Genomic DNA, 19,571 nt, shown 5'->3' on the forward strand with positions numbered 1-19,571 from the left:
GCCCACGATTTTGATCGTGGGCATCGCAGGTAAAAAAATTGCGGGCATCGCGGGCATTGAATGCACTAAAAATCGGGTGCGACGCGACCGACGCGATGCCCGAGATTTCCCATAGGGAACAATGTTACATTTCTCAATTGACCCGATTTTCATGTTCAATGCCTCAATTGACCCGATTTTTCCATAGGAAACAATGTTAAATGGCCCACAGAGGCCAAATAGGCACCCTGAAGTGTGAAATGGCCCCCACAATTGTTAACGCCACCCCACGATCAACGTCAACCTGAAGCGTGGCGAGCGCAGCGAGCCCGCGAGGGGCGGCGGTACGCGTCCTACAACCTTTTCATACCCCCACTATCCACGTCGGCGTGGAGTTGAGAATAGAATAGTGTGGCGAGCGCAGTGCGCCACCGAGCCCGAAGCGTGGCGAGCGCAGCGAGCCCCGCGAGGGGACGCGGATACCTTCACAGGTAAACGCGTCCCTTCGCGGGGCTCGCTGCGTTCGCCACACTATTCTATTCTCAACTCCACGCCGACGTGGATAGTGGGGGTATAAAAAAGGTCGTAGGACGCGTACCGCCGCCCCTCGCGGGCTCGCTGCGCTCGCCACGCTTCGGGTTCACGTTGATCGTGGGGTGGCGTTAACAATTGTGGGGGCCATTTCACACTTCAGGGTGCCTATTTGGCCTCTGTGGGCCATTTAACATTGTTTCCTATGGAAAAATCTGGTCAATTGAGGCATTGAACAGGAAAATCGGGTCAATTGAGACATTTAACATTGTTCCCTATGGGAAATCGCGGGCATCGCGTCGGTCGCGTCGCACCCGATTTTTTAGTGCATTCAATGCCCGCGATGGCCGCGATGGGCGCCGTGATAAGTAAAGAGTACCATAACTGGTAATAAATATTATTATTAATAATAATAATAATAAAAGTACAGTCCCTTTTAGTCATCAGAAATCCTCACATTTATTATTAGTAGTAGTTTTATTATTATCCTTTATGTACATGGGGCCACAAGTGGTCCACATCGCCTTATTAAGTACATAAGCAGAAACAGTATGAATAAAAAGGGACCAAAGGTAACAGAAAAGAGATGTGGTTTGTAAACATTGCTTCAGCAGCAGTAGTAAGACCCCAATAAGCAGAAGGGCAGCTTAGCTCAAAGGTTCTGTGCCCCTGGAGTCAGTGGGGAGGAGATGATGGTAAGCCAGGGAAGGAAAGCACATGCCCCATACATGTCTTTAGACATTCCCATTTTCCACACGACCCTTACATACTATCAGACATCCTCACATGTCCCTTACATACCATCATGGATCCTCACATGTCCCTTACATACCATCAGGCATCCTCACATGTCCCTTACATACCACCAGGGATCCTCATATGTCCCTTACATACCATCAGGCATCCTCACATGTCCCTTACATACCATCAGGGATCCTCACATGTCCCTTACCTACCGTCAGACATCCTCACATGTCCCTTACCTACCATCAGGCATCCTCACATGTCCCTTACATACCGTCAGGGATCCTCACATGTCCCTTACATACCGTCAGACATCCTCACATGTCCCTTACCTACCATCAGGCATCCTCACATGTCCCTTACATACCGTCAGGGATCCTCACATGTCCCTTACATACCGTCAGACATCCTCACATGTCCCTTACATACCATCAGGCATCATCATATGTCCCTTACCTACCATCAGGCATCCTCACATGTCCCTTACATACCGTCAGACATCCTCACATGTCCCTTACATACCGTCAGACATCATCATATGTCCCTTACCTACCATCAGGCATCCTCACATGTCCCTTACATACCGTCAGACATCCTCACATGTCCCTTACATACCATCAGGCATCCTCACATGTCCCTTACATACCACCAGGGATCATCATATGTCCCTTACCTACCATCATGGATCCTCACATGTCCCTTACATACCATCATGGATCCTCACATGTCCCTTACATACCATCAGGCATCCTCACATGTCCCTTACATACCATCAGGCATCCTCCCATGTCCCTTACATACCATCATGGATCCTCACATGTCCCTTACATACCATCAGGGATCCTCACATGTCCCTTACATACCATCAGGCATCCTCACATGTCCCTTACATACCATCAGGCATCATCATATGTCCCTTACCTACCATCAGGCATCCTCACATGTCCCTTACCTACCATCAGGCATCCTCACATGTCCCTTACATACCGTCAGACATCCTCACATGTCCCTTACATACCGTCAGACATCATCATATGTCCCTTACCTACCATCAGGCATCCTCACATGTCCCTTACATACCGTCAGACATCCTCACATGTCCCTTACATACCATCAGGCATCCTCACATGTCCCTTACATACCACCAGGGATCCTCACATGTCCCTTACATACCATCATGGATCCTCACATGTCCCTTACATACCATCAGGCATCCTCACATGTCCCTTACATACCATCAGGCATCCTCCCATGTCCCTTACATACCATCATGGATCCTCACATGTCCCTTACATACCATCAGGCATCCTCACATGTCCCTTACATACCGTCAGACATCATCATATGTCCCTTACCTACCATCAGGCATCCTCACATGTACCTTACATACCATCATGGATCCTCATACAGTATGTCCCTTACCATCAGGCATCCTCACATGTCCCTTACATACCATCATGGATCCTCATACAGTATGTCCCTTACGTACCATCAGGCATCCTCCCATGTCCCTTACATACCATCATGGATCCTCACATGTCCCTTACCTACCATCAGGCATCCTCCCATGTCCCTTACCTACCATCAGGCATCCTCACATGTCTCTTACATACCATCAGGCATCCTCACATATCCCTTACATACCATCAGGCATCCTCACATGTCCCTTACATACCATCAGGCATCCTCATATGTCCCTTACGTACCATCAGGCATCCTCACATGTCCCTTACATACCATTAGATATCCTCACATGTCCCTTACCTACCATCAGGCATCCTCACATGTACCTTACATACCATCATGGATCCTCATACAGTATGTCCCTTATGTACCATCAGGCATCCTCACATGTCCCTTACATACCATTAGATATCCTCACATGTCCCTTACATACCATCAGGCATCCTCACATGTCCCTAACATACCATCAGACATCCTCACATGTCCCTTACATACCATCAGGCATCCTCACTTGTCCCTTACATACCATCAGGCATCCTCACATGTCCCTTACATACCATCAGGCATCCTCACATGTCCCTTACATACCATCAGGCATCCTCACATGTCCCTTGCATGCTATCAGACACCCTCACATGTCCCTTTCATACGAGCAATGCTTCATGCTCATCCATATTTGGCTGCCGGGAAACTCAGCACTTCTTGGCCGACGGTGCAGCTCAGGTGCTGCTCAAGCCACAGCTGATAACTTCTACAGTTTTTCTCTTTGGAAGGTTTGTACATCTCCCCTTATAGGGGTAGATACATTCTACATTGGAGAGTGATAAAGTGCCAGCCAGTCAGCTCCCATATTTTCAAACACAGCCAGTAACATGGAAGCTTGGAGCTGATTGGCCGGTACTTTATCCTCTTTGTCATTCTCCAAGGCTTCTACGCCATCGTTAAAAGTTTGTTTTATTTTTACTTCTATTCAGAGTGTAATATCCTCTTTCATATGAAGGCCAGATCGTATACAATTGTGCCGAGCTCTGCAATCTACGTTAGGATCACATATTTTCAGTCTTTTTTGAAGCTTTTAGTTTCATCCATCTAAAAAAACAGATGAATACATTGCTATGGTGAGAAGATATTCTGTGAGGCTCACTTATGAGTGTTCAGCATTTCTCTCTTCCCCTGTAACATGATGCAGCATTTGTTTGCACAGTTGGTCTGGTTTATATGATTAAGCACAAGGCATAGCACTACATGGCGGAGCAAAAATGTGCAATATCTGGTAGAAGCTGTTGGATGGAGTAGATGTGTAATTAATGAGCAGGGCCGGTGCAAGGCATCGCCCCAGGTGGGGAGTCGCCCGCCACTTTCTTGCTCCACAGGTGAGGGGGGGGGGGGCGTGGCCGCGGGATTCGACCGCTGCTGGGTTGCTCCACGGGAGGAGGCCTGATCCCAAGTGCCACCCTCTAGTTGCCGGCGACCCCAGTGTCCATGTCAACTCTGCCGACATTTGGGACAGAAAAATGCAAAAAAACCACATGCTGACCTTTTGACTGTCGACATTCTTCTCATTGCCGGCATAATGCTTGTTTCGACCTTTCTACCCTGTCGACCATAGCCATTTCAACCTAACTCAGGTGTTGACCTAAGCCCTGTCGATCTTCAGTGGTCGACCAAATGCATGTCGATCTTCATCCAGTCGACCTATGACCCATAACCAGGACCTAGCACCTTTATCATACAGTGCCTCCCATCTGTCCCGATTTCCAAGGGACAGTCCCATTTTTGGGGGATTGGCACATTTTAGGAGGCTCTCTGACACTGAGAAAGACGAGGGCCTGGGGGGCATGGCCCCATAGTGATGACAAATCGTGGAAATCCCTTTCGAGTCTATAAGCGGCATATTGGCTAGATACTGTATGAGGCTAGTGGCATTTCTCCATCGCAGGGGAGATTTATTATAGTATTCTGCCACAACAGCACTTCCTGCTTTGCCTTGGTAATGAGCTTAGTGCTGCTGCGCTGCTGTTGCGCTGTGTCTCCCTGCCTGGTCGACTCTAGCACGCCTGTGCTAACGCAAATCTCCTGTGCAGTCCAGTGCTGTCCCTGCTGTGGAGATAGGGCAATGGCATCTGCACCTAGTTACCTCCACTCCTGCATTCTGCAGGAGACTCTCTGACATAGCAGCAATCTCCCTCTCTCACTCATTAGTCTAGCAATCTCCCTCATTTCACCTAGCCCACATTACACTGTTACATCATAGTTACCTCCCCTCCTGCATTCTGCAGGAGACTCTCTGAGCAGCAATCTCCCTCTCTCCCTCATTAGTCTAGCAATCTCCCTCATTTCACCTAGCCCACATTACACTGTTACATCATAGTTACCTCCCCTCCTTCATTCTGCAGGGGACTCCCTGACATAGCAGCAATCTCCCTCTCTCCCTCATTAGTCTAGCAATCTCCCTCATTTTACCTAGCCTACATTACACTGTTACATCATAGTTACCTCCCCTCCTGCATTCTGCAGGAGACTCTCTGACATAGCAGCAATCTCCCTCTCTCCCTCATTAGTCTAGCAATCTCCCTCATATCACCTAGCCCACATTACACTGTTACATCATAGTTACCTCCCCTCCTGCATTCTGCAGGAGACTCCCTGACATAGCAGCAATCTCCCTCTCTCCCTCATTAGTCTAGCAATCTCCCTCATTTTCCATAGTCTACATTACACTGTTACATTTTTGGGAAATAAAGAAATGAGAGACAGATACATTTACTTTGAATCATCAGCACCATTTCAAAGGAGTTTACCATTTTGGTCATGCACTGTCTACATACTGTCATACAGTGACTGGCTGCCAGCACTCTGATTTGGGAGTAGCTCCAGCCACCCACCAATCAGCATGCTGATAGCCATTCACTGTCTGGCTAAAGGCTGGGAGACAGGTAGGGAATGTTGCCTCGACACTCTGTGTGATCACCACCTGTCCCTGCTCGGAGGCCTATGGAATAGAGCGTTCCTGAGCATCTGCCCAGTGAGCCTATTCATTAAGATGGCCCATTAGGAGGATGACATCCCACCTGCCACCAGCAATGGCAGAAAGCAGCAAAAAGGGTGGAGCAAAGCCTGAGCTGGAGATTCTAGGGTTTTGTCATAAGGATGGATGGGCTGCAGAAGGGGTTGGTTAGTGTTAGGGGTAGACCGTTGGGATGCCGATGTCGGCCTTGTGAATGTCAGGGTTTCATGTATTAATACCTCCCAACTGTCCTGATTACAGCTGGACAGTCCAGCTAATTGGAGACTGTCCTGCGTCCCTCCAGCGGTGGGGGGGGGGGGGGGGGGATTTTGGGGGATCCGGAGATCAAGGCTGCTTTGCACTGCACATGCGAGGGGACAGGGTACACTGATAGGGTGTCCATGTCAACTTACATCAAAATTCAGGACAAAAGCGAGAAAGACCCATGTCAAACTTTTGACTGTTGACCGCCCCATTGTTAACCTAATGCTCGTGTTCCTTCCGACCGTGTCAACCTATTCCGACATTTAGTGGTCATTCTACTATATGTCAACCTTCATAGTATCGATGCTATGACCCATACCTGTTATTTTTTATATTTTGCTAACAGCTTTTAGCTTTCCCTTCTGCAAATAACAGCACTGGAGGGTAATTAGGACTGTTATGTTACTTTATGTTCTGTTACTTAGTATGTGCATTTCACTAGTGTTTTATTTATACAGGTCTAAAAGACTGCAAGGATCATTCTGCATATGGAGAACATGAAGACGTCCAGAATGAGCATTACAGAAAGGTAAGACAACTGCTGCCCTACTGCACTCTAACACAATGGCAATAATGACAAATACCTCATGTCTCTCTACCTCGTACAACACTGATATCCTAGCGGGATCTTCTAATGTTATTGAATATTTTATATTTGCTAGCTCATTCTGTTCTATGCATACGACACCCTCAAAGTCCAATAAATATATTTTATATTCCAAACATATATATATATAGGAACCATAAATATGTTATGTGGATGCCCGGGGGGGATATACTAGGGGATATTTACTAAGAACAAATGGGTACGAATGCACCCATTCAAACCCATTCAATGTTAAATATGGTTGGGATCGGGCTAATTTACAATCAGCCGAATTTGTCTGGATTGACGTTTTTACGAACAGCAACTTCAGCTCAATCCACCATCAATAGAACTCGCCCATAAATGGTCATATAGTTGTATCTGATCGGCTATATTGCAATCATTCGTACTGCTGAATTCGACTACGAATTCAGCAGTACGCCATTTTCCAGGTGTATTTGGCTGAAGCCTGCATAGGATGATGTGGAGGGTGCACACGAATCTAAGTGACTCTCAGGAGAGGAAGAAGGCGGGCAACTGATATCCGGTGATGTCAGCTGCTCGCCCCCGGTACCCTCGTCACAGGGTGATTTCCATGGGAACGCCCTTCGTTTTCATGGCAACGCCCATGAAACATTGAGTGTTCCGAAGGGCGCGACTACCCATCGCCGCTCCACACCCCCTGCCCGCAGTGTTGGGTGCATGCGCCAGACGAACACCCTGTTTGTCGTGGCCACGTGCACCATGCATCTGCAAATGCGCAGAAATTCATTCCCAGCACAGGGATGACCGCCTTTGGGCTATTTCACACGCTCCGGCTCCTGCCGGGCGGCGAAACCCTGCACGGCCAAAAGCCGTGCCGCACTCATTAGTTGTTAATGGACACTATTGTGTCCATTCACACGGGATGGCCACGGCCCGACCGCCTGGTTGCAGCCAGGGCCCGCCTCTGGAAGGGACGGCTGCCGGGCTGTGGCCATCCCTACCATTGTAAACTGCTGTGTGCGGCACGGCTTCTTGGCCGTGCTGGGTTTTCGCCGCCCTGCAGGAGCCAGAGCGTGTGAGATAGCCCTTTGTCACCCCTCCCTTAATTCGGACCTGTTGCTTGTACTCCCGGTAGTCTTATGAGCTATCATAGCTGTAACTAACAGATAAACTTGACTTACAACAGTTTAATAAAACGAAAAGCAGATTTTGCACGTGTGGGACAGTGTGGCAGAGTTTAACCATAGAACTCCACAGTATTTACTGGCAAAGTAATTAGCATTGTTAAGCTTGCTTATAAAATGTAAGAATATTTACAGAGCTTATAAGTCTTCTCAAAATTAATAGCACCATTGTTTGGACTTTAAATGTAATTGAATTCAGAAAATGTAATTTTATTAGTAGTTTGCATCACATGTCAGGCATAGTGGTGCAAGCATTAATCACACTGGGCAGAAATATTTACCTAAACATGGACATCAGTTTATATTTTATTAATTAATGCTTACAGCGATCATTACTGTGTGCTCATGGGCCCTGTAAACAAAAGAAATATAATGAAATTACTGTAACTGTGTCTGTACTCACAGAAAGGCCCATTATCCTTAAAATCTTAGCATTTGGAAACATCACCATTGGGGCCAATTCATGCCTGCTTGTTGGGCTGGGTGTATGGTCGGAGCCCAGACAGCAGGCTAACACCACCCGCCAAACGCATGCCCCCCCCTTCCCCAAATAGCTCCACCCCTCCACACCGGAGCCCCTCCCCACTCCAGAAAATGTTACACCTCCAGATCGCACACACTCCTGTAACAGATGTCACAAGGATATAGACGGGTGCCCGCCACAGATGAGTATTTGCAGCATCACTTACAGACGCCGCTTTTCAAAAAGTTGGATCTGTGGATACGAATCCCGTCCATTTCCCTGGCAAAAATGGCCGGGATTGAATAGTTGAATCCCATTATTTCCTAAAATCAGAAATAATGGGAAACATTGAATACCCCCACCCCCCCCTTAAGTGGGAAATGTAAAAAGAGAGAGTGCTAAAGTTTAGACATATATAAAAATAACAGCCAGTCAGCTCCTGACTGCCATGTTACAGACTGTCTTTGAAAAATGACAGGAGCTGGTTGTCTGGTACTTTATCCATAGTTGCCTATCTTTGATTGTGGAGACCAGATACCACACGTATGCCCCCATATTATTAATTATTATTATTATTTATTTATTAACAGTTTCTTATATAGCGCAGCGCTTTACAAAGGAGACAGTCATACAACAATATTTTATTCTCCCTCTATGGGGGTCGTTGACCCCCAAAAGGGAGCAGTCGGGATTCCGACGTTGGAGGAATGACTGTCGGAATCCCGACCGTCGGGGAGCCGTCCGGCACCCATTTACAGGCAGTCAAAATGTAGGAGGGCGGTGGTAGGGAGTGTTAGGTGCGGTCAACCTTCAGTGAATGGTACAATACCCCCCTCCCCCCCTCCCGCCCCGCCACTGCAAAAAAAAAGATAGAAATAAAAAGTGCTGTATATTCCTATATACAGTAGATGGCTGTCAGTGTCGCACAGCAGGAAGCTGGAGGATTACATACTGTGCTCACTGGTTGTGCTGGTGAATCCTTTGTCATTAAAAAATTGTTGCAGCCACTCATAAACTGTTTAAGGCTATACTACTTCCCCTGCTGAGTGCCTCCATTTCCTGCCTCTAGCATTAATGCTGAGCACTTCCTGTGCTAATCTCAGGCCTCACCCTCTAAATACACACCCCTCACCCTGCATCTCCAAAGCTGCAGACTGATGCTCCTCCCCTATTTACATGGGTGTATAGAGCAATGTATTGTGGCGACTGTGCTAGCTAGGCATGGATCCATCCATGTAGGGAGGTACTGTGGGCCAGATGCACTAAGCTTCAATAAGTGATAAAATGGAGAGTGATTAACAACCAACCAATTAGCTCCTAACTGCCATGTCACAGACTATGTATGAAAAATGCCAGACAGGAATTGGTTGGTTGTTTATCACTCTCCATTTTATCACTTTTTGAAGCTTAGTGCTGTATCAGATGAATGTGTCAGTGAGGAAGGAATGGCCAGTGAACGACAAGGTAGGTTAATTTATAGTGTACCTACTGTATGGGAAAACTATCAATAAGACACATATACAATAATGAATAATTCTGGTGTGTTGAAAACAGGTTTGCCTACCCTACCGGAATACCCGGGAGGCTCCCGAAAATCAAGTCTTCCTCCTGCCCCCTCAAAAAGGTGGGCAACCCTCCTGGATACCACCAGACCCCACATCACGCCGGTGGCGGCGTTAAAATTACCACAATAAGATTTGAGGCTTTTGGGGAGTGGCTAAATATTCAAATTGTGTCCTTTTAGCCCCACCCCTCCTCGTAGGCTCGCAAATTGCAGGATTTGCCTTGCTGTGGGTGGGGCTTTATGACGTCTATATCAGGCCGTGCCCACAGAAGTGCTGCTGACAGTCTCCTCTCTGGGGTTCTCCGGAAGAGGAGACTTTAAAAATAGGCAACCCTCGTATAAAATTCTCCTGACAAAATAAAAATGTGTCCTTTATGAATGTAACCCAGTCAGTGGAAAATAACATTTAATACAAATTGGATGTACCGTAGAACGCAGTAAAAAGAAAAAGTGTACGCCAATGTACACAACACATACAAATGTTACATCTGACTATGGTTCGCCCTTATAGAGACTGGAGAAAGAGATTTAACCCTTTGATTTAATATTCGTTAAAACTGCCAGCGTCGCTCACAGCGACTGTTCTTTTAGTAGAAATTAATACAAATACAACCGAGTCCATTCATTGAAGCTTCATTAACTATTGCACCCAAAAAAAGAACAGTCGCTGTGAGGGGCGCTGCCATTTGTAACGGATGTAAGGAAGTAACGTTGGCCCTCATAATGCTGAAGGATGCACAGGTGATGGGAGTAATACGCAACCATCAGACACATTGGGCTGCTGTGGGTTTAGTAGGTCCTGGATTATCCAAACCACGACAAACTGATTATTCAGGAGTTTTTTTGTGTATATTGTGACACATTCATTATAAAAAATAAAAACATAGGGCTAATGCTAACATTTTTGAAAGTCTATGGTTCGAAAATGTCCCAACTTTTTAGGTTTGAACTGAACATTTAAAGGTTTTTCGGTTTTGGAGTTGTTACCCGGCCTTGTGTATGTTCAAATCACAAAATTAAATTTCATCCGCCATCTTTCCAAATGGGAAAAAAAAAAAAACGCCAATACATTAGGCCTGATTCAGACCTGATCGCTGCTGTACGAATTTACAAGATGATTGATAGGAAGCCAGAATCTAGGGGTGGAAACCGGCATAGCCAGATTAAGTGGGAGACACAGAGCATACTGTACCTCAGTCCCCCCTTTGCCCGGGCCCCCCTGGTTGGAGTGCACTGACATCATTAGCTGTCCCTCTTATGCAGCAGCAGGACCAGGTTGTCAGGATTCAAGCAGAGGTGCAGGTTTCATGTGCTGGAACTGGAATGGGTCATGATGGGAGATATGCAGAATCGGTACTTGTTTCCTAGCACGGCACCACTGATTTTAATTGTATGAAATCGGGTCACAAAAATCAGGTCGATCGCATCGCATCGCATGCAACCAAATCGCATGCAATGCGATCGACCCGACCGACCCGATTTTTACATTGGAACAACTGTTAAATGGTCCCTGAGACCCGATTTTACATTGGCCCCAATGTTAAATGCCCCCCAGACCCCATTTTTCATTGTATGCCCCCACATGGTTAATGCCACGATCAACGTCAACCCGAAGCGTGGTGAGCGCAGCGAGCCCGCGAGGGGCGGCGGTACACGTCCTCCGACCTTTTCATACCCCCACTATGCCCCAAGCCAACGAGCGTCCCCTCGTGGGGCTCGCTGCGCTCGCAACACTTCGGGCTTGGTGGCTCGCTGCGCTCGCCACACTATATGAAATCAACTCCACGCCGACCTGGATAGTGGGGGTATAAAAAGGTCGGAGGATGCGTACCGCTGTGCTCGCCACGCTTCGGGTTGGCGTTGATCGTGGCGTGGCGTTAACAATGGGGGGGCATTTGACATAATTAACCATCAGGGTGGGTTTACAATAAAAAATCGGGTCTGGGGGGCATTTAACATTGGGTCCAATGTAAAATCGGGTCTCAGGGACCCTTTTTACATTGGTTCCAATGTAAAAATCGCATCGGTCGCGTCGGTCATTATAATGGCATGCGATGCGACCGATTTTCAAAGTGCGTTAAAAACGTGTTTAAAGCCCGAAAATCGGGTCGGTCGGGTCCCATCGCATACCTTAAGTTGGGACCCGACGGTCGCCGTGCTAGGAAACAAGTACCGCATCATCTAATATAACCCACCACAACCATTACACCACCTTCCACTGGGGCCCCCTATCTGAAGTACCCCGGGCACCCCCAAGGCTTAATCCGGCCCTGGTAACCGGACTTTTAGTGGGAGTGACAGAAAAAACATCAGGCGTAGCTAAGAAAACCTAGTCCCTAAGCGTTTTAGGTTAGAGTATGTGACTCTAACACCAACCTTGATCAAGCTGATGTCATCGCAGGCGCTGAGCAAGTCCCTGGCTACTTTGAGCCTGCGATGACTAGTGGTGACTAGTGGAAAAATCATTCAATGGTGAATGTTTAACTAACGGATTTTTACATACTGTATAATGTTCCCTCTAAGCTTCTTTTGCAGGGGGCTGCACCCTGCCCATTTTTAAAATCTCAAAATGCACCCTGTCCGTTTTGTGTGTGGCACTGTGCGCCCTTATGCTGCCCCCCCCCCCATCCCACTAACATACCGCTGAGAACTTTTGATGTGTGCCATCATGTGTAATGGGTATTACGGTGTGTGGTATAATGTGTAGGAGGCATTACTGTGTGTGCCATAACGTGTAAGAGGTATTACAGTGTGTGCCATAATGTGTAAGAGGCATTATGACAGAATATGTAATGGGCATAGCAGAGTATGACAATGTTCAATGGGTGTAATCCTAGTGCAGTGTGCAAATCTTTTTATAAATGTTTTTATTTTTCTTTCTAATATAAAATGTGCCCTCCCGATTGAAGAAAGTGCCCTTGCCCGGTGGTCAGCACCCTGCCCGGTGGTCAGCTCCCTGCCCTTACACAAAAACCTAGGGTTAACGCTAACTGTATCCGCTCATCTGCAAAGCCTTCGCTACCTGTACACATCCATTGGCGCAGCGAGCACATTTATTCGCAAGGCGGGATTTCATTATAGCGGGGCCACATCTACCTGTCCGCAGGCCGCTGCAAATTCACGATCAGTCCTAAATCTGGCGCAGTATATGCTATACAACATAAAATGTGAATAACTTGAGTTCTTTTCCCCCCTTTAGAAATGTCTTGTATTGCGCACTTCTGAACTGACTTTATCCGTCCTCATTTCACAGATGATTGATGAGTCTGCATCTGAAGACAATAGGTGGTATCATCCCTCGCTTTCTGTGATCACTGAACCTAAAGCTTCCAGTACACGGCAATCTCCGGTTAATCACAATTCACTCAGCATTAACAGAACATTCACACCGCTTCCTATCAAATTAGAGATTCAAACACCCTTGGATAAAGCTACACGTAGAGCAAACGTCAACCCTGCCAGGGAAAAACTCAGCCTGGATACGGGGAAAGGATTTTCCTCTATTACCGTTACAGCCAGAAGATATATTGCATCTTTAAGCAACGCTCCAAAGGAAATTAGCAGTGACCCAGCTTCTTCTCCGTGCAGAAGTAATGACTTATTAATGAAGGCTCATGTTTCCTCAGATGAACACGATCAGCAATGTAGATATTTAGATAGCGGAGATTATGATAGCCAGAGTTTCAAGCCTTCTGGATTCCTTCAATCTCAAGAACCGCCGCGTCAGCCTGGCATCATTTCAGACATTGAGGCCGATAAAGAAGGATTAAAGGAAAGCCTCAACAACAAGAATCCCAAATGGTTTAGCTCTGTTTTCCGCATAAAAAGGAATCAGACTTTCCCCCGAACTATTTATTATTTAGATAGGTTCCTTTACCTACCTCTCGGTCAATGCCATGCAGCCAACCAAAGAATTTATAAGTCAACAACATCCTTCAAAATTAAGGGTCCTTCGGAGAAGGCAGCCAATACTTGTAGCAGGAAGCCTACGGTGTTGCCGGCACTTGTTTCCTGCCAGGATAAACCAGAGGGACATATAAAGTGTAGACCAGCTGGATGTCTAACCTTAAACCCCTCATTTAAACTTCAATATACAGATGATAAAGCCAAACAAGGAATTCAGGAAGCACAGGAACAAAGATGCCAACATGGGCCTTGCCAAGATGTCTCCCACTGCCTTAATGTGAAAGGTGAGGATCAGTGACTTTGCGGTCTACAGTATGTACTAAGCATTGGAGAGCGATAAAGTGGACCTAGATAATGGGGCCCGATTTAGACCAGTCCGTAAAGGTCAGAATTCAGCACTATCTCCGATGGCGGGGGTGTTCGCATGCGCACGCTCCAGGAGCGAACACCTTCAGTGAGTTATACACTCGCCGGTTCGTTTGCAAAATGAGTGACAAGCAGAGGGCAGCCACTGGTGTCCGGCCATCATTTCATGGACGTGCCCACAAAAATGATGGTCGGGCCCATGGAAACGCTGGGTGGATACCTGTGAACATAGGCGGGCCCCTGCCTGCTCAGGGCCGGCGGATGATGTCGCATGACGCCAGCACCCGCCCCCAATTCAGAGAAAAAGGTGCAGCCGAAAAGTAAGTCCTGGGTTTATTTTCGGCTGTGTGCACAGAAAAAAAGGAATTTTTGCTGTATCGGTGCTTGCGAGCAGATGTGCAAGCGTAAACATCCACTCATTGTAGTGAGGTGATTTGGGTGGTGGGAGGGGGCGCCAGGCAGCCTAGCAAGAAGGTCTGAATTGGTCCCTCAGTCTTTTCTTTAACTGGTCAGGCTTCTAAACACTGGGCCTTATTCGAGTTCACTCTTTCTGACAAAATCCTTCTTAGATGGACAAAACCATATGCACTGCAGGGGGGCAGATGTAACATGTACAGATAGAAATAGATTTGGTGATTTTTTGGTGATTCTTTGCAGGGTAAATACTGGATTCTTTATTTTTACACTGCAATATAGATCTCACTTTGAAGTAAAACCCCACCCAAATCTAATTAGATCTGCACAAGTTACATCTGCCCCCCTGCAGTGCACATGGTTTTGTCCATCTAAGAAGGATTTTGTCTGAAAGAGTGAACTCGAATAAGGGCCACTGTTACAAATAAGCTTAATTTAAAGTCTTTAATAAAAAATAAATAATAATGTAATCATAGTTCCTCAACACTTAAAGGGGGGTCACAGGTTGGTGGCCCAGCACTAAATCAAATTATTTATGGTCAACATAGCAGGCATCATACCTCAAAACTTGCACAGATATGAATGCGGGACTCCTGCACAGAGATTACCGTGTGCTCCTGAAAAGGCGGTGTGGCCTCGGCAAAGGGGGCGTGGCTGCATAGCAATGCCGATAGCAAGCCACGCCCTCATTTTGCCGTGCTATGTGGGCATGGCTAGTGTTCTGTGCAGGGCAGCCAAGAGGTATGCCGGGTCCCGGTAACATTTTGGGGTGTGGCCTAATCGCAGGAGGCGTGGCCATCTACCGCGTCTATGTTACACCCCCAAAATGTTTAGGGGGTGAAAAAATACTCTAAAGTCGAGGAGGGGTGTTATCCCCCCCCCCCACCCCCCCTCAGCAGCAGCAGCAGCACACACCTACAGCATGTGCTGACAGTGAGATGCTCATGCTGAGCCTGCTGTCAGCACAGCACATGCTGTAGGTGTGTGCTGCTGCTGCCCGGGAGGGACAGAGGGGGAAGGGGGTGGGGGGTTGGACCACGGTCCCGCTGGGCCCCTCTAGCAAGCCTGGGCCCAGGTAATTAGTACCCCCCCCTCGGCAGCCCTGGTTCTGTGAGCTGCTGACCATGCCTACATCAGCTCTCTCTGTGTGTATGAGCAGCAAGTAACAGGGGTACTCTTAACTGCCCCTCCCCCTAGCCACCGCAAAAATTGGGACATTAGAAAGGTTTTATGCAGAACCAGCTGGTGGCTTCCAAATATAAATATGTGGACGAGCACAGCTCTGTCCATCATAACATAATTGAAGGTACGGATGACAGGTATGCACAATATAATTGATTTAGTAATAATAATAATTATTATTATTAATATTATTATTATTCCTTTCTGCTAATTTTTCAATAAGAAACATCTGGCCCAAGGGTGCTGTTTAAAAATGCTGATGCTCCAGGAGCAGTGCATTAAAGCAGTTTGGGAACCTCTGCTATGATATACATATTATATTTGTGATTATGTTATATTTATACACACTTGATACAATTATTTTAGGAATATGAAACCTAATAATTAAACAAAAACCTAATATTCTGCAGATGTTGAGATCACAATTCTGTACTCATCCGTTAGCAATAGGCAATAGCTTACAAGTGACACGGACATTCATTTACCTCCAGACGTTGTTAAACATCCTTTTTCCCGGGTCCAGCATCACTTAACATTTTAGCATTATTTATGAGTAATGACACAGGTGCCAATAGAATCACAGCTTCTGGCCTCCACTTACTGGCCTGTGGAACACCGTGTTGTGTTGGATTTACTGTATATGCTCACGATTCAGTTCTCTGGCTTAGTCCTCTTGCGGTTTATAGTATACAGTACCCATCCCTAGCTCCTGTGGAACACAAAGAAGTAAATTTGAACCCCTTCTACAGCTGTTAATGGTTAAAGGAGTCCCATTGAGCCAGTGGCAAGAGACATTGCAATGATGGGAAACAGAAGGTGGGGTCAACACATGGCTCTGATTGCTGCATGATCTCCAACTTGGACCATGCTGTTTAGGTCTGAAAATTCTTTAAGGACCCCTGCAGTGATTAGGATGGGATACCTGGAGGATACTCTACAGCAGGGGTGGCCAAACCGGTACTTGAGATTTACCAACGGTCCACGTTTTCCAAATCACCTAGCTGGTACACAGCTGTAGTCATTACTATCTGTCACATTTTCCAGGTCACCTAGCTAGTGCACAGCTGTAGTCATTACTAACTGACACATTCTCCAGACCACCTAGTTGGTGCACAGCTGTAGTCATTACTAACTGTCACATTTTCAAACCTGCGGCATTCATTCCTACTATAGATCTGCAGGTTGCCTGAGACACATGGACTGTTATTAGATCTTGATGACCGGTTGGACCACCTCTGCTCTAAGGCATACTTCCCAACTGTTCTGACCTATTTAAGGTGACTGTCCTGATGTCCCAATTTCTATAACTTATCGGGAGGTGTTCCCCAATATCTGTGATCCTCTCAATGCTGCCAAATATTAGTGTTCATTAAAGGTTTTCGTTTTAGGGGAGGGAAGAGGAGGGTGCAGCAGCTGCTCACACGTGGACACTTTTCGGCCAATTTTACTATAATGAGAGGTAGGATAAAGGGAGTGAAAGTGGATGGGGGTAAGGCAGGGCCGTTGAGAGGCACCGCAGCACCCCAGGCGCCCCGCCGCACACACCCGCTCAGCAGGGGGGGAGTGATGCAGCTGCCAAGATCGGGGAGGGGGGTGGTTATGCGGCTGCCACCGAGTTGGGGGGGGTGGGGTTATGTGATGCGGCCGTCGCCACCAAGTCCGGGGGATGTGCCCACCACTGGGGGGACACCACACTGGCCCCACCGCTCACACGCTCTACCGCGAGGCGGATGCGGCTGCCCCTCACACGCACTCACCAGGGGGGGGGGAGTGATGCGACAATGCGCCTGCCAAGTTCAGGGAGAGGAGGTGATGCGGATGCCGCTAGTGGGACACCGTTCACCCGCTCTACAGCGAGGTAGGGGATGCAGCCGGCACTCACCTGGCTCCATGGCAGGGGGACCTGCTGCTACCAAGTACCACCCTCCAGTGGCCCGTGCCCCCAGGCAAATTCCTAAAGCTGCCTAGTGGTGGTGCTGGCCCTGGGGAAAGGGAGGTACATGCTGTGCAGCAGGTGCAGTGAGTGCAGCCAGGGCTGCTGAGAGGTATGCTGGGCCCCGGTAAAATTTTGGAGGTGTGTCCACCTCCAACGATTAGGCCACACCACCAAAATGTTCAGAGGTTGGTGAAAAAACACTCTAAAGTTGAAGGGGGTGTGTTATTGTCCTCCACCCCTCAGCAGTAGAACACACCTCTACACGCTGTTAGTGAGACGCTCATGCTGATCCTGCTGTCAGCACAGGGAGGGACGGAGGGGGAAGGGGGGGTCCGGGTAATTAGTACTCGCACTCCCCCCCCCCCCCCCCCCCCATTCCAGGGCATCCTCCTATGCTTCTGGTTAAATACCGGCACTCGCGGGTGTTCAATGAGGGGGCGAGCCTGAATAGATTACAACAATGTCATTTTATCCCTGCACCCTCCACGTACACCCGCAAATCGCAACATTTCTAAGGATGGGGGCGGTTCTTAATAATGTCAGGCCCTGGCCCCGCTCAGGGCTTCTCGCGGAGAGGAGAAACAAAAAAGTCGGCAAGTATGAATCTGTCTCTTCCCAACAAGATTTTGCGTTGATACATAAGGCTCACGTTGTTTTGTGTTCTGACATGCAGACCATACCGTCGTTTAATCCATGCAGTGCTACAAACTGTAATTGTATAAAATGAGAATGAATAATGAATAAAGAAATCCAACAATTCACTCCTGATGTCTTCTACGCCTGTGGTTTAAACAGTTGTTCCACTTTCACTTATTGGCACGATCTAATTGAGAAAAAAGAGAAATCCCACTGTACAGTATTTGCCAACTCAACACCGTCTTCCCCAAGTGTACTATTAAGCCAGGTCTCAAATGCATCGCTTTTCTTAAACACTATTTTTTTTATAGTCTCACTAAGATTAACTGTAAACTTTTATATCTGCAGCCTTCGATTTACCGCAAACGCTGAACAAGGACTCTCTGTCTGCCGGTGAGATTTACGTACAGAAATATTCCTTGCCTCTGAGCGTTGGTGACCCTGGAGCAGAAAGGTCAAACAAAACCACCTTTAACTTCATATTTGGAAAGCAAATCCCAATCCAGGAAAGGAATAAGCAGAATTTGCATACAGAAATCATCCATCCGCAAGGTGAGCTGCCCGCTCGCATCCAGCTATTACCGCAAACGCTGTTCAGTATCGGCAAGGTCCATAAAATATGGGTCACAACCTAAAAATGGCTCACTAAGCTGTACAGGAGGATTTGTAGGCTTCTATTTGTATACAGCCAACAGGGCCTTAATCGGGGTTAATACTGCCCTATTGTATTTTGAGTGATTGTTTGGAATGCATCCTTGCCAATTATTTTTACTGGTTTAACCCCTTCCTGACATTTGACGTACATTTACGTCATGGTCGGGAAGTACTTCCCGACACATGGCGTAAATGTACGTCATGGCTTTAAACTGTCACCGCGTCTATAGACGCGGTGACAGTTTAAACATGTCTGCTGTCCCTGACAGCAGACATGTCCCTGCATGCCCAGGGGGGGCTGCGATGCCGCCCCCCCGTCGGCGATCGCTGTGATTGGCTGTTCAGTGTGAACAGCCAATTACAGCGTTTTCTGTGTGACCGGCGAATAACGTTCGCCGGTGACACAGGGATCGGAGGTGATTGGTGCTGTAAAGTACAGCACCAATCACCACGGGGTGTAAGGGTGACACTGGTGTCACCCCACCTCACCCCGCCCGCCCCCAAAGGCCGTGATTGGTTCGTCGGACCGACGAACCAATCACAGCCATGGAGGGGGATTTAAACTAACGGTGACTGCACTGCAGACGCCATTCCGGTCTGGAATTGCGTGCAGTGCGGTCACCGTACCTAGCTGCCGTGATATACTGACCTGATCCTTGCAGAATACTTACCTGATCACTGCTTGTAGCGTGCTGGATGCTTCCTG

General features: G+C 47.5%; 1 protein-coding gene across 1 annotated transcript in view; it reads left to right on the top strand.

Annotated features, from left to right (window-relative positions):
• C6H10orf90 (chromosome 6 C10orf90 homolog) overlaps positions 1 to 19,571 on the top strand; it is a 112,165-nt gene that overhangs the window by 34,218 nt on the left and 58,376 nt on the right. Inside the window, exons 2-4 of the mRNA XM_083145624.1 lie at positions 6,448 to 6,518; positions 13,025 to 13,961; positions 18,560 to 18,763. Of these exons, the coding sequence (XP_083001750.1) occupies positions 6,448 to 6,518; positions 13,025 to 13,961; positions 18,560 to 18,763 (1,212 nt within the window). The remainder of the gene's footprint in view (positions 1 to 6,447; positions 6,519 to 13,024; positions 13,962 to 18,559; positions 18,764 to 19,571) is intronic.

Source organism: Crinia signifera, chromosome 6, assembly GCF_055691185.1.
Source record: "Crinia signifera chromosome 6, ASM5569118v1, whole genome shotgun sequence".
Lineage (NCBI taxonomy): Eukaryota > Metazoa > Chordata > Amphibia > Anura > Myobatrachidae > Crinia > Crinia signifera.